General features: G+C 42.5%; 1 protein-coding gene and 1 long non-coding RNA gene across 2 annotated transcripts; one reads left to right on the top strand and one right to left on the bottom strand.

The window, feature by feature from the left end:
• Window positions 1-4,296: 4,296 nt before the first annotated feature.
• npc1l1 (NPC1-like 1) lies at window positions 4,297-14,578 on the top strand. Its single transcript, XM_018762554.2, has 18 exons — window positions 4,297-4,443; window positions 5,307-6,868; window positions 7,464-7,564; window positions 7,824-7,996; window positions 8,160-8,288; window positions 8,706-8,888; window positions 9,118-9,232; window positions 9,458-9,723; window positions 9,829-9,918; window positions 10,083-10,273; window positions 10,449-10,576; window positions 10,900-11,029; window positions 11,432-11,487; window positions 11,822-11,972; window positions 12,184-12,415; window positions 12,634-12,747; window positions 12,944-13,106; window positions 13,537-14,578. Exons 1-18 carry the CDS (start codon window positions 4,402-4,404, stop codon window positions 13,698-13,700), a joined length of 3,990 nt encoding a protein of 1,329 aa, XP_018618070.1. The 5' UTR covers window positions 4,297-4,401; the 3' UTR covers window positions 13,701-14,578.
• On the bottom strand, window positions 9,910-11,755 carry LOC108940399 (uncharacterized). Its single transcript, XR_001966561.1, has 3 exons — window positions 11,715-11,755; window positions 11,377-11,454; window positions 9,910-9,979 (listed from the first exon to the last, which is right to left on the bottom strand). It is a non-coding gene; the product is annotated as an uncharacterized LOC108940399 (long non-coding RNA).
• Window positions 14,579-14,827: the final 249 nt, after the last annotated feature.

Below are 14,827 nucleotides of genomic sequence, written 5' to 3'. Positions count from 1 at the left end.
AAAGAAGAATGCAGAAGCAGCATTCATCAAGAACAACTTATTCAAACACCAGAGAAATAATACTTTTGGTCAAAGGACCCTGCTTCCGCTAGGATCCGCTAGCCTCCTTAGCACCTCCAGATGTTCTCCCAACGCACTCCTAGACACAGTCACCCCATCGTTTTCCCCAGAAGTGCCCCCAATGGTTGCACACCCACATTTCACCTTATTCCCCACAATGCAACTATTTACATTTAACAAGTTTCCCGCCTAAAACACAGCAAACGGGGGTCGTTACAATATTTTTACTCTACATAAATGGTACTTGAAAGAAGCTGTACAGGAATCGTAATAAATTTACGCTTCACTGGTTGATATAAAACAGAAATCTTTGATCAGAAATCAGAAATCATCACCAAACATAACAAAAAAAATAACGGTAGACAATGACATGACAATATATGGTAAATAATTGTCTCTAAATTAATCTCTAATACTCTCTTGGATAGAAACGCTCATGGAAAAGTAGAGTAAATGACAGATGAAACAAATGACCAGTCACACAGAACTTGAAGACTTACTGACGTAACAGAGAAGACCCATGGTTCCTCCCAGAGGCGAAACAGTCAATCAATAACTGTCTGGGAAAAATGCCATTTATGAGTTACAGTCCAAAACATAGAGAAACTCAAACATTACAGCTTGTTTAAATCCCCAGTGAGTTTCTGTTCCAAATCAAATATACTCAGTACTCTATCAAACATACAGCCATACTAGCAAATACATATTCACTGATGCTGCTTATTTAAGGTTATTTAACATGTACTTACTGTAAATTATTATTTATCAAAGGGTCTCTCTTTTGCAGTAAATATTTTACAGGCGTGCTATATTGAAAGTTGTGCAAGGTAAGCATTTCTGCTAAATGTATAAAATGTGAAAATTTATATCAGGATGTAGTCGACAGTCAGTTCCAGCTCACAGGAACACTTCTTTTATGATCATTCTGTACTTCAAACCTGTCATGATAACCATAAGGTTTATGATTTTATCATGAGTTATAGTTATGAACTTTTTTCTTTAAATACAGGATTCATCCAGTTAACCTGGGATTTAAAAAAAATCATTTGAACTTTTCCGTTGATTAAACCAGTGTTTATTCTGCATTTTTTTTATTTGCAGTGAAATTTAGAAATAAAAGGTACATTTGTGAATTGGTGAAGAATTTGGTCTGAGAAGGCCGAACTGACCTGAATGCCTTGAGTTTGAAGGACCCAGGTTCGAATCTCACCCGCTCCCGTAGTACCCCTGAGCAAGGTACCTACCCTGAGCTGCTTCAATAACAATTACCCAGCAGTGTAAATGGGTAAATAATTGCAGATGCTGTTAATGTGGTAAGACCCTTTGGAGAAAAGTGTCATCTAAATGAATAACTTACTGATGATGACTGTGCCTGCAACAAAAGACCTTAAGACCTCCATCATCTGTACATGATGACCATGTGCTTATTTACATTTATTCATTTAGCTGACACTTTTCTCCAAAGCAACTCACAATCTTAATCAATCTACAATTATTTACCCATTTATACAGCTGGGTAATTTTACTGGGGTGCTTTATGGTAAGTACCTTGCTCAAGGGTACTACAGCCAGAGGCAAGTCTTAAACCTGTGACCTTTGTCTCCAAAGGCAGCAGTTCTAACCACGAAGCTACCCGTTGTCCCTATAAAAACTTTACAAATTGCATAGGTAAATACTGTTTGCTGCTGGACTAAGCTTGAATGTACTTGTAGATACAGATAATTAACTGTACATGTAATGTTCCTTTACTAAGAAATAATGTGCAATCATGGCAGAACTAAATTTCAATGTATAACCGACTGAAAATCTTAAATTTTCTTCAATAAAAAATGAGCTGCCATCATACTATTAGAGATGCAGTGAGGTGATGGTGGGATGCGGGCGGGCTCAGGAGCCTAAAAACCATATTGGATTTTGCAGCAAAGGATTCAGTTGCAGCTTGTGGTTAATTTTTTTTTAGCTTCCAGCATAAAAACTATTGGTGTCTTTCCCACACTCATACTTTCAGCTGTTGAACATTATCTCCTTCTTCTCTTCCCAAGTCCTTGAAAGATAAACCATATACTGGGTATAATTCCTTTATTGAGATGGAACCTCTGCACAGTCCTGCCAGATACCATTAAAGACGGCCATGACCTTGCTGCACCATATGCTGATTCAGCAAACAGCGATTAGACTTCCAGGATCAAGCGTGCAGGGAAATCAATCGTGCTACCAAGAAAACAACTAGAAAAATATCTTTTCTATAAATACGAAGCCTCAGCTGAGGCCAAATGTTAGGCGAAAAATATGAATGGTTTTGTGAGCGATATATAGTTCCAAGATTTATTTAAAAAATCCGGTGCTACTCAGGAATGTTTACTTTATCACGGACAAGCAAGTAATGTAAAAAGCGTGAGTTTTCAAAAACGTCAAAGTTTCTATTATGATATAAATATTAGAAGCCGGAAGGCATAAGAATACGTTTTAATTGGATGAGATGGATTTTTACGTCGTTTGTCGCAAAGGAGGTGATTTGTGATGTTTTTCACTAAACTTTAGTTTGTGCGAATAAGATTTTCCATATGTACGTATACTGAAACACGACTGCCTCGCCTCTTTCACATCACCTTGTTACTTCAACTTGTCACACCGTTATTAGTCCTAAACCAACATTGTCCCAACTTTTCTGGAACGTGCTGCAGGCATCAATTTCAGAATAAACGTAGATCTTCAAAAAACAATGCAGCTGATTCGGTAAAACATGAAGTACCTTGTCTTCACACACAAATCAAAGTAAAATTACAAATCACTCCTTTTTGTTTATATTAGCATTTTCCATACTGTCCTAACTTTTTTCGAATTGGGATTGTATCGTGAATAAAAATCGATATGAAAGTGCAAAAACTGAAAATATTCAGTACATTTAATTAGAATTAAATTGTCATAATTGCCATCAAACTTGTTCTTTTTCTACATTATTATTATTACTATATGCTATATAACCATTATATATTAACCGTGAAGTTCACATTTGCTTTGCTTTTCTAGTATTCTTATACATTTATGTTGGTTATGTAAATTTGTATTGCAAAACTACAGAATCTGACTTCATAAAAGGAACTCAATGCAAATATTGTTACGATAATAAAATGTGACATGCAAATATTTAATTTATTCCATGCATCAGCCCATCAGTCGTACTATGAGGGTCATATTTACGGTGAGAGTATTTTAACTATTTAATATTTAATGCTACTTTTAACCCGTGGTCACCAGTGGAAGCACAACTGTTTATGAAACAGCCTTACGATACCACGTAACACAATCATAGTGAACTGAGTATCTGCTTCACAACATTAAAACAGGAATATCTGTATTTATTTTCGCTTTAGAGAGCCACACATATTTAGCAGGAGCATAAAAACTTGTCTTTTCCTGACCATTAATTAGATATAAATAACGGTGAAAGAATCACCTTAGAAAGCATCAAATACATTGCTACATATAATATTAATATATAAAAATACATTATTAATGGGGCAATACTGAAAACGAACCTGGATAAAAATGTAGTATTTGATACGCTGTCTGAAATAACAATTTACCATCAATTACAGATTAAAGATGTAACACTTTATACCTTTGGAAATGACCTGACAACAGAATAAACACTGAAATAATTGAAACGCATGTATCAATTGAAAAACAAGTGTCGATGGAATGTTGTGTGACAACCGCTTAAACTGGAGACATAAAATAATTGTAAAAAGACGTTTAAAAAATTGCAGGTAAAGCAGGAGAGATGCTGCATAGATTGTTTGAGGGAGCACTTTATTCATAGTTTCATAAATCAAGGCAAGAAAATATTATACAGCACGAAGCAAAGTTGATGCATCTCACCCGAAATGAACTTATTAGTGTGGTATGATGTGTAAGGGTGTCAGCACAGCTAGGGGACAAGACTCCTCTCCCCTCCCCCAGAGTGGGGAGTGAATAGTGAATGCAAGAGCCCCGAAAACCGAGAGTGACATTCGTGAGTCAGCACCGTCCCGGGAACGTCCGTGCTCTTTACTCCTGTGAAACTGGCAGGAGAAGGGAGCTTTCCAGCAGGTTAATCATTCCACAGGATATGCAGATTTTGAACATGGCCATTGGTATTCCCTCCATCAGGCCAGATAAGAAAGACCTGGCATCAATATCATTGGTCCTCGTCTTCATTTCCCGCACATCTCTCATTCAGGAGTAACTGTGGATGCAGACACCTGTGCGGTTCCCTTGGCCGCCCCGGGACCAGACACACTCCAGTAAGGCTGTTTGACAGCTTCCTCTCAAACATCAAGGGACTATAACTGAGAAGCAATGATTCGAACGCTCACCTTTCTCTCCTTTCTTGCCTGTCTGGTAAGTTGCTATAACTTCTCATCATTGAAATGAATTGGAGAGATGGCAAATGACACAACAGTACAGACGCGTTTTGTCGATTGTCATTCGGAAAGCAGAGCTACGATCCAGTAGGACTGAAGCGTAACTGAATTGTGGGTCCGGTCCAGTGAAACGGCGCTGATTTTTTAAATCCTCGTGCTTAAACACACCAAGCAGTCTTCACCTGATGGTCGTCACCTGCCAGCTGCTATAATATCCTTCAGAATATTAAAAGTATATTAAAGCATTTAAAGAATTTCAGATATTGTTTTTTAAGTTGTATAAATATCGGTGAAAGTTACTTTCGGTAAATGTGAGATAAGTGGAAAATACACACACACACACAAAATAATATTTTATTATTTTTAGAATAATAGAGTCTGATTATTTTGAATTTAGCCTTCACAAATACCAACCCCAATCCACATTTTGATTCTTCTATCAGCTCTCACTGTTCTCCTGGGGATATTAGTGCATTACGGTGATTTGAAGTGGAACCGCTTTGTGTGTCTGCATCTTGGGATGGGAAATTCTGAAGTTTCCCATCAATTCGGAAATGAATCTAACATGAACCAGAAGCTAAAACAGCATTGCACTGTTTTTATAGCACATAAGATACATTATCACATAATTATATGACTTAGATTAGCAGCAGAGTAACTGTTTCACTTATATCACATGTATATGGTCCTGTGCAGGGGATAAACCCAGAACTCGTCAAACAGAAGACAGTGCTGAAAACCAGATTGCAGACTTCGAACTGAACCCATATCGTTGACTTGACATGCAGAAATACAATTCTGTTGCGTTTGAGTACTCACGGCACGGTCTTACGTCCACAGATCATTTCAGAAGCTCAGCACGAACCAGGGTTCTGCACATTTTATGAAGAATGTGGCATTAATCCTGATGTGACTGGTAGCCTGATCACTCCCACCATTCCCTGTCTGAACTACAGCACAGCAAGGCTTTTGGACAAAATCCATTACCTGAAGCTGAAGTCTGTATGTCCAATGCTGGACCAAGGGGAGGGCAAAACCTTCGCCTGCTGTTCATTAGGTCAGCTCATATCCCTGGAGAAGAGCCTGAGTTTGTCCAAGGCTGTCCTGATCCGGTGTCCCTCCTGTGCGGAGAACTTTGCTCACCTGCACTGTGTCACAACCTGCAGCTCCAACCAAAGCCTGGTGGTCAATGTCACACGCACCATCAAGGTCAACACTACTGGGCTGGAAAAGGATGCCGTGACGGCCTACCAGGCCTACATCTCGACAACGTTTGCCGATGCAGCGTTCAGGTCCTGTCGGAACGTACGAGTCCCGGTCACTGGAGGATTTGCTATCGCCACCATGTGTGGCCTTTACGCAGCCACTCTGTGTACCCCCCAGCGCTGGTATGACTTCCAGGGGGACTCCAGCAATGGCCTGGCACCCCTGGACATTGACTTTCGACTCATCCCACCAGGTGCACCTGTACCGTCAGGCATCGTGCCCTATAATGGGAAAGTGCCAGGATGCAACGAAACCTCAAGCACAGGCAACGAGCCCTGCTCCTGCCAGGACTGCAAAGAAATGTGCCCCTTTATTCCTCCCCCCACTTCCCCACCCCAGCCCTTCAAAATAGGCCACATAGATGGTCTCCTGGCGGTGTGTCTGTCTATCTTCTGTTCACTACTTCTCTTCTTCGTTTGCTTCCTGCTGCTAAGAACCTCAGACCACTACTTTAAGTCTAGAAATAAAGTTAAAGACAAAAATGGCAATGATTTAAGTCAGGAACTCATGGAGCCTAAAGATGTGACTTGTACTGACAGGAACAGCCTTGCCACACAAGAGTTCCTGGGATCCCTGTTCCAGAAATGGGGTACCCTAATGGCCACACACCCTCTGAAAACACTTCTGGCTTCCGCAGTGGTGGTTGTGGTCTTTGCAGTTGGCCTAATGTACATTGAGCTGACCACCGACCCCGTGGAGCTCTGGTCTGCACCCGACAGCCGTGCCAGACAAGAGAAAGACTTCCATGACGAATACTTTGAGCCTTTCTTCCGCACAAACCAGCTGATCCTCACAGCACCGGGCTACCCAGGCCACTTTTATGACTCCCTACTCTTTGGCATGTACAACTTCAGTGGCATAATCACAAAAGACCTGATCCTGCAGCTGCTGGAGCTACAGACCAGGATCCAGGCCATTGAGTTTTGGTCCGATGACCTAAACCGCACTGTCACCTTGAAGGACATCTGCTTCGCTCCCCTCAACCCCAAAAATCCATCGCTGTCAGACTGTGCGGTCAACAGCCTGCCACAGTACTTCCAAAACAGTGTGGAAAACCTGAATGCCAAAGTGAACATGACAAAACTGGGGGTGACCAAGGAAGTCGACTGGAGGGATCATTTCATCTACTGCATAAAGTATGTATCAGTGACTTTCGGGCCTCTGTGGCTTTTAAAAAGCATGAATGGTGGAAAACTTTGCGTGTATGTAAAACCAAAATTTTAATATTAACTTTAAATATCACATGGTTGGGGTTGGAAGAGTGAGCTGCGACAGCAAAAAGCAGGAAGTACCATCGTAGTTAGTGTTGCTGCCTTTGGGCTCAAAGGACCAAGGTTTGAATCCCAGCTCATGCTGTAGAAACTTCAGCCAAGGTCCTTACCCTAAATTGGAACAGTAAAAATGGCCAAACTATATAAACAGGTAAAGCACTGTAAGTTTAAAACTGTTAGTTGCTTTGGAGTAAGGTGTCAGGTGAAGGAAGAAATGCTATGGATTAATATGGAAGAACGCACACATGTATCCTTAAAATAATTACAGCGGAAAATTCGTAGAGCATACTTTCACAGTAACTGCAAGTGACTCTAAGAATGCACTCTAATGCATTTATTCGCATTGCTTTCAAAAACAGCAGAGTTGGGTTAATAATGAGCAAAGGCTGAGCTCAGCGGCACCATCCGCGATTGTCGCCGTTATCTTCAGGATCTCACGTGAAACTGCTGTTCTCCGCAGCTCTCCGCTGTCTTTCAAAGACATGACAGACCTTGGCTTGAGCTGCATGTCCGAGTACGGTGGTCCCGTCTTCCCATTCTTGGCAGTGGGAGGTTATGAAAGTAAGGTGTTTCCTTTCTTTGTTTCTCTCATGATTTCCTCTGCAATTTCATTATTAAATCTGTAATTTCTTGCTTTCACAATGGCCTTGAGCACACCAAGAGGCAGAAAGCCTAGTCCCGTCATAATTTTAACACCTCTCGGCAATACACGGCTGGACATTTTTATTTCATTTCCCAGATTAAAGGCTCTATAAAGCACATATGAGATCAATGCATTTAAACTGACCAGCCTCCCCTCTCACATGTATCCACTCCCAAGATGAGGACTACACCATGGCAGAGGCACTGATACTGACCTTCTCTCTGAACAACTACCCCCGGGACAGCGTCAAGTTCAAACTTGTGGAGAAATGGGAACAAATGTTTTTAGACATTGTGGCAGAGTACCAGAAGAACCCAGCCACCAATTTCACATTTGCTTACATGGCAGAAGTAAGGCAGGATGTTTATTAAGTCCTATAATACGTTTTATAGAAAAAGGAACTACACTATAGTATATTACTATAAACATGTTGCCATGAATTTTCCTTCTTTTAATAAACGTAAACCCTGAAGATACACGGCGTTCTCACGCTGTCTGTTTGGCACTACCCAGCGGTCCCTCGAGGATGAGATTAACCGGACGACAGCGGAGGACATTCCAATCTTCATGATCAGCTATGCTGTGATCTTCGTGTACATCGCTGTCGCACTGGGCGAATATTCCTCCTTTAAACGCATATTGGTAAGTTCTCAGACTCTTCGGCATTCACAGGCCAGCCACCCTCGAGTCCCACAGGGTGACAGACTTTACAGCTGTTCATAAGCAGCCATTCCTAAAGGTGACTGTATTCAGTTCATTGTTTCCCATATGTCATTCATGTGTTAGTAGTCTCAGCTGATATAACAGCTATTTGGGGAGATATTAATGTTACTGTGCCATTTTCCATTAAACGTACCTATTTAAATGTGTTCTTGATCGAATTTTCAGGAGGTGGATTGTTTGAAGAGTTTTGACCCAGTACTGTTTTACTGTCAGTGCTGTAGCTACAGCCACATGTGTTGGTTTTCAGGTCATGAATTGGAGGGAATGTTTTCTGTAGAGGCAATTTAGTCAATTCAGACTTGGAACGGATAGCTAATCTGGGACAATCTTTTTCAGGTGGACTCTAAAATCCTGGTTGGTCTGGGTGGGATTTTAGTGGTTGGATGCTCAGTCTTGGCTTCCATGGGATTTTATGCCTGGATCGGCATTTCCTCCTCACTAGTCATCCTGCAGGTGGTACCATTCCTGGTGCTGGCCGTCGGAGCAGACAACATTTTCATATTTGTTCTGGAATACCAGGTCAACAATCTTCATGATTCCATTTCTCTGTGTAACTCTGATTGTCATTTATTTTGTCTGAGACTTATATACATTTATATATTCATTTAGCTTTTCACCAAAGTGACTTACAGTGCTAAAATACTTCCTATAAAGCAAAAACATTATCAATGCTATTATTAATACATGAAGAGGCATTCATAGTAATTACCTGGAACATGATAAGGATGGTCGTTTCCATCCCATACAGAGGGACAAGCGGAGGCCTGGGGAGACCAGAGAGGAGCACATTGGTCGAGTCCTTGGCAGAGTTGCTCCCAGCATGCTCCTTTGCAGCCTCTCAGAATCCATCTGTTTCTTCCTTGGTTAGTTCCTTCTCCATGCATCACAAAGTATAGGCTTATTTATGAGTCTCCCCGGTGGTCCCGTCTTTCTGGCATTTTGTTAAAGCTTATGTGGGCAGCAGCCTCTGAGGATCAGGAAGACTGAACACCTGTACCTGTGACACCACTGACAGTTTAGACTACTATCTACATGGAAGTACTGTAAAAATTAAGCAGGCCAGTGATGGTGTCCATATGTCATTTCAGGGGCACTTAGCAGCATGCCGGCCGTCAAGTCCTTCGCTCTTTATGCAGCCCTTGCTGTGGTGATGGACTTCCTGCTGCAGATGACAGCCTTTGTGGCCGTGCTGTCACTGGATGCCCAGCGGCAGGACCGCAATCGTTGTGACCTGGCATTGTGTGTGACTGTGTCCACACCCCGGCCCTCCAAACCCAGTCAGGGCTTCCTGCTGCCTTTCATGAAGCGTTACTACGCCCCGGTGTTGCTGAAACCTGTCACTAGGATCATTGTGGTACGCTACCACACATGTTAAAAGTTGCTTTTGTTGGTGTCCTTAATCGGAGTACAAATCTGAGGGGCACTGTGGTTATTGTCAACTCTTTGTATTCTCCCCTAGGTTGTAGTGTTCCTCTTCATGTTCTGTGCCTCAATCTTCCTGATGTTCCACGTGACTGTTGGTTTGGATCAGGAGTTGGCATTGCCCACGGTGATTCTTGTCACTTTAGTATCCAAACGATCTTACTGCAGCCTTGCTGTTATAGCCCTACCTGTCAATGAGAACAGTTTTTTCATTTCACTGTGATCAGACTTGAACATTGTAATCATTCCCAATGTCAGTTCCCATATCTGACATTTCTCCCTCTGCCACAGGATTCCTACATGCTGGAATACTTCAAATATCTGAATATGTATTTTGAAGTAGGCGTGCCCACATATTTCATCACCACCCGGGGCTTTAACTTCTCGACGACAGAGGGCATGGATGCTGTGTGCTCCAGCGTGGGCTGCGACCCCTTCTCACTCACCCAGAAGATACAGTATGCCACAGAGTACCCAGACAAGTAAGGACTTGAACTCGACACAAAGACCTTCATCAGGATTTTCTGCACACTGATCCATGCATTTTTCAAGCCTGCCTTTTTAAACCAGGAATTTAATGTAGCGCTCATGTAGTGGTGCAAAGGAGGTTTTCCAGTAAGCACTACAAAAGCCGTTTCTATTCGCTGATATTCTCAGGTCCTTCCTGGCTATTCCAGCTTCCTCCTGGGTGGATGACTTCATCGACTGGCTCAACCCTGGCTCTCGATGCTGTCGACTGTACACTTCTGGCCTCGATATAGGGGAGTTTTGCCCTGCCTCTGAGCGTATGTATCATAAATTTATAATATCTCAGAGCAATGCGCAAAGAAATGTTAGCACATGCCTACCATTTAAAATTCCTCATAGACAAACAACATAAAGCATCTTACTGGACTGTGTAGCAGTACTGACAAGCAATGATACCACTAGAACATAAGATAAAAATTAAACTTACCCCAACTTTGCTTTTGTTCTACCAAGGTTAAGTATTATTCCATTATGACTTCTATGCTAGATGTGTTTTTTTTCCTCTGTAAAACATTTTCATCTGCAATGGAATAAACTGTCATGACTTGTTACCAATGGGATCTGCCCACTGTGACTGCAGCCTACAACAAGTGCATGATAAACTGCGTTCGTGCCACCATCAATGTTACCCTAAGGCCCACGGTTGACCAGTTTAACAAGTACCTGCCCATCTTCCTGGACAACGTGCCAGACTTGGAGTGCCCCAAAGGGTAAGAGAGCATGAAACAGCTAGGAAACCATATGGTAACCCACAAGATTCTCAAGAAATTACTTATTTTCAAGGATGACTGTGCCATAATGTCACAGGCAACGTGAGTGGCACTGTTAAGGCCCTCACTATGTGCCACAAAACAACAGATCTACAATTTCTTTGTACTTCCGGAAATTTCATTCCTTGCCCTCAAACAGGGTACTACAAAGCTGTGGATAACTTTGCCCTCCAGTAGACACATCCTTACAATTTCCATTTAACTTCCTGGAATCCCTTGACTAGTACAAAGTACTGAGGTTCTGTGTTCATTGTCGGCTCTTGAAATAACTTTCACTGGTTACCAACCAACATTCTCAGGATTCGTGGGTGTTGAAGGAAATCTCCTTGCCTTCACTGACAGGGGCCTGGGAGCCTATGACAAAGCTGTGGTGAGAGACACGAACGGAGAAATCATAGGCAAGATTATTTTTTTCATCTAAGTGATAAATAAAGCAACAGCATGGAATGGCTTTGTTCTGTACAGCACTGCATAATTAAAATTCAACTAGTCAGCATAAAAGATTATCAGCAGAGACAAAGTATGCTTTATAAATTTCAGTCATACAGTATTTGCAGTGTTTAATGTGTCAGAAATTAATGAAAGACATATGCAGTGAATGGGGTGGGGACAGCAGGTACTTAACTGTAATGAGAAAAAGCTGCCCCTTCCCTCGCCGATATGACAGCGAGAATGTGTCCCCAAACTTCATGTTAGGATCTGATTTGGACTGTTTGCTCCTCCCTTCCACAGCATCACGGTTCATGGCCTACCACACGCCACTCAAAAACTCCCAGGAATACACAGAGGCCCTGAGGGCGGCGCGGCAGTTAGCGGCCAACATCACCCGCAGCATGCGCGAGGTTAACGGCACCGCGTCGGACTTTGAAGTTTTCCCTTACACGTACGTATGCTGCTCTCCTTCCCCCTACACTTCTCTCCGACGACGACGTTTCAAGAAGAAGCTGAATAAATGGGGGTAATTGGGCAATGAAATGAAAAGTCTTATTGCAAACTGCGTGGAGTCAATATTTAGAAACCCGTTCTTGCGCCAGTGCCCACCCGGCACCTGCCCCTGCTCACCACTACTATGCAAGTCTGCTTCCTTCCAACAGGGTGACTTACCTGTTCTACGAGCAGTACCTTACCATCGTGCCCGAGGGCCTCTTCAACATCGCCGTGTGCCTGGTGCCAACCTTTGTGGTCTGCTGCATCCTGTTGGGCATGGATGTGCGCTCAGGCCTGCTCAACCTGTTAACCATTGTCATGATCACAGTGGACACTGTGGGGGTTATGACACTGTGGGGCATCGACTACAACGCCGTATCCCTCATCAACCTCGTCACGGTCAGCTGCTCGTCAACATTCGAACCTTCTACAAACACTTTCTTACACTGCTGACAATAATGCCTTGCCAACACACTCACATGGCATGCAAAATGGGCAGCCTTTTGTGTAATAAGCATTTTGTCAGCGAAGCAAACAGTACATAAACATGAACACATGCTTAGACAGTAGCAGGTGAGGCTGTAGGCTAATGCTTTTTGTACTTGGTGTCCTTACAGGCCGTGGGCATCTCAGTGGAGTTCGTGTCCCACCTGACTCGCTCCTTTGCTCTTAGCACCTGTCCCACACATGTGGAGAGAGCCAAGGAGGCCACAGCCAACATGGGCAGTGCGGTGAGGGAATCGCTGAGAACACACACCTTTCCCTTTCTCGCCGCTCAAAGGGAAAAATTAATTATGTGCTTAGCAGAAAACAGCCCAAAGTTTTTTAAAGAAAAGCGCTAGCAAAAGGACAGACTTTGCTTTAAAAGTGGTGGCTGTACTGCTTCAGTGATCTTCGACTGAACAGGAGTTCCTGGGTCTATCATAGGTGTTTGCAGGAGTGGCTATGACAAACCTGCCCGGCATCGTGGTGCTGGCATTTGCCAAAGCGCAGCTCATCCAAATATTCTTCTTCCGCCTGAACCTCGTCATCACACTGCTGGGTCTGGTGCACGGCCTTGTTTTCCTTCCTGTACTGCTCAGCTTCTTCGGTGAGAACAGCCTCACTCACACACACACACACACACACACACACACACGTGCATTTGTTGTTCACTTATTTTTATTTTAGCTTTCAGCATAGCAACAATTCACCTAAATTACCTTACAAATATTTCTTCCAGTTTGCCCCTTTTCAATTTTCACGTTTCACTGAAGCAATTCGTATTAAAATTAGCTTGAACCCTGAGTGTCCACATGTCATTCACTACTGCAGATCTCTTCTGCACTTTCTGAAATATGTCAAAAAATTTAAACTAATACCATAACTTGTAGATTGCAACAACAGGAATTTCCATGTGCGCTGCAGTGTGAAACTCCTCAGGAACATGCATTCAGGTAGTGGGGTACAGTACCACAGGGAGAGTGGAGCAGCACATCCTGAACAGCTCTTTTTTCTAACTGCAAACCCTCTCACCTCAGGGCCAGGACTGAACACGGCTGTGTTGCTGGAACAGCAGAAGGCGGTGACGACAGCTCAGGAGGCAGAGAGTGACAAGACGCATGTTTACACCAACATGAGCTTCGAAGATTCTGAGATGGGCCGCCCCCCAGCTGGTAACCAGTCAGCCAAAGCAGCAAGATAACGGCATGATCTAAGACACAGTCTCCACAATGTCAGCATCCACACACTATGAACTGACAAATTACTTTACCCACGTGATATACCTCCATACAGCACAAATACAGTGTAGAATGGCCAGGCTGTGGCCATTCCACATTCCGTCTCACAACAGAGAGGGCCAATGTGCAACAGACGAAGCAGAAGCACTGAGCAAGCATGGGTTCGGGAGTCAGATCATTCTGCTGCAGCAAACTGACTCAGTACTTAACATAATCAGCCATAACCAAACTCTAAAGTCAGCCGCACCTCTTATTTGTACTTACAGTGTTTCTACTATGTTGACAAAAAAGACGAGCAAAAAATACATTTTTGGCACATGGACAACATAATTACTTGGTGTTATAAAATTACAAAAGGGAAACCTTAAAACAGCTAATTTTATACTGTAAATATTTAAATGTGTTCTAAAACTTATGCATACTAATTTGTATCTTACATATCATTTATATTTCCCGTTGTGATGTAATACCATGAAAAGACCTTTTTTTGAGTCAGGAGGCAATGCAACACTCCCTTTTTTACAGCTTCTGTGAGTGAAAAACACAGCAACTGGCTTGATATAAACAGTTACGAAATTGTCAAAAATACTTACATATATTTCATGAATTTTAAACACTGTAAAAAAATAACTGCAGTTGTATATTAAACTGATATTTATTTTTTATATTTCTTTGTTTAGTTTATCTTGCTGATGAACTTGCTGTAACATACTGCCAAATTATAAAATTCCAGCGTTTCAACAACTTTCAGTAACCGCTTGTTCTAGGCACGTTGTGGTGCTTTGGAGTCTATCCTGGAAATATAGTGTGCTAGACTAGGCAGGGTATACCCTGGAAACAAGACCAGTCCATCACAGAGCTGTCTCTCTCTCACACACACACACACACACACACACACACACACACACACACACACACACACACACAGGCAATTATCCACCCGAAACACATGTCTTTGGACTGTAGGAAAAAATTAGGGCACCAAGAGAAAACCCACACAAAAGTGGAGAATATACAAACCCAACACAAGCTGAATGGTGATCAAACCCATGCCATACCACACCATCCTGGCACTGTGAGGTACATGCGC

The sequence above is a fragment of the Scleropages formosus genome, chromosome 12, assembly GCF_900964775.1.
Source record: "Scleropages formosus chromosome 12, fSclFor1.1, whole genome shotgun sequence".
In the NCBI taxonomy this organism is placed as follows: Eukaryota; Metazoa; Chordata; class Actinopteri; order Osteoglossiformes; family Osteoglossidae; genus Scleropages; species Scleropages formosus.
The sequence above is the reverse complement of the archived record's forward strand: the minus strand, read 5'-3'. Positions and strand labels throughout refer to the sequence as shown.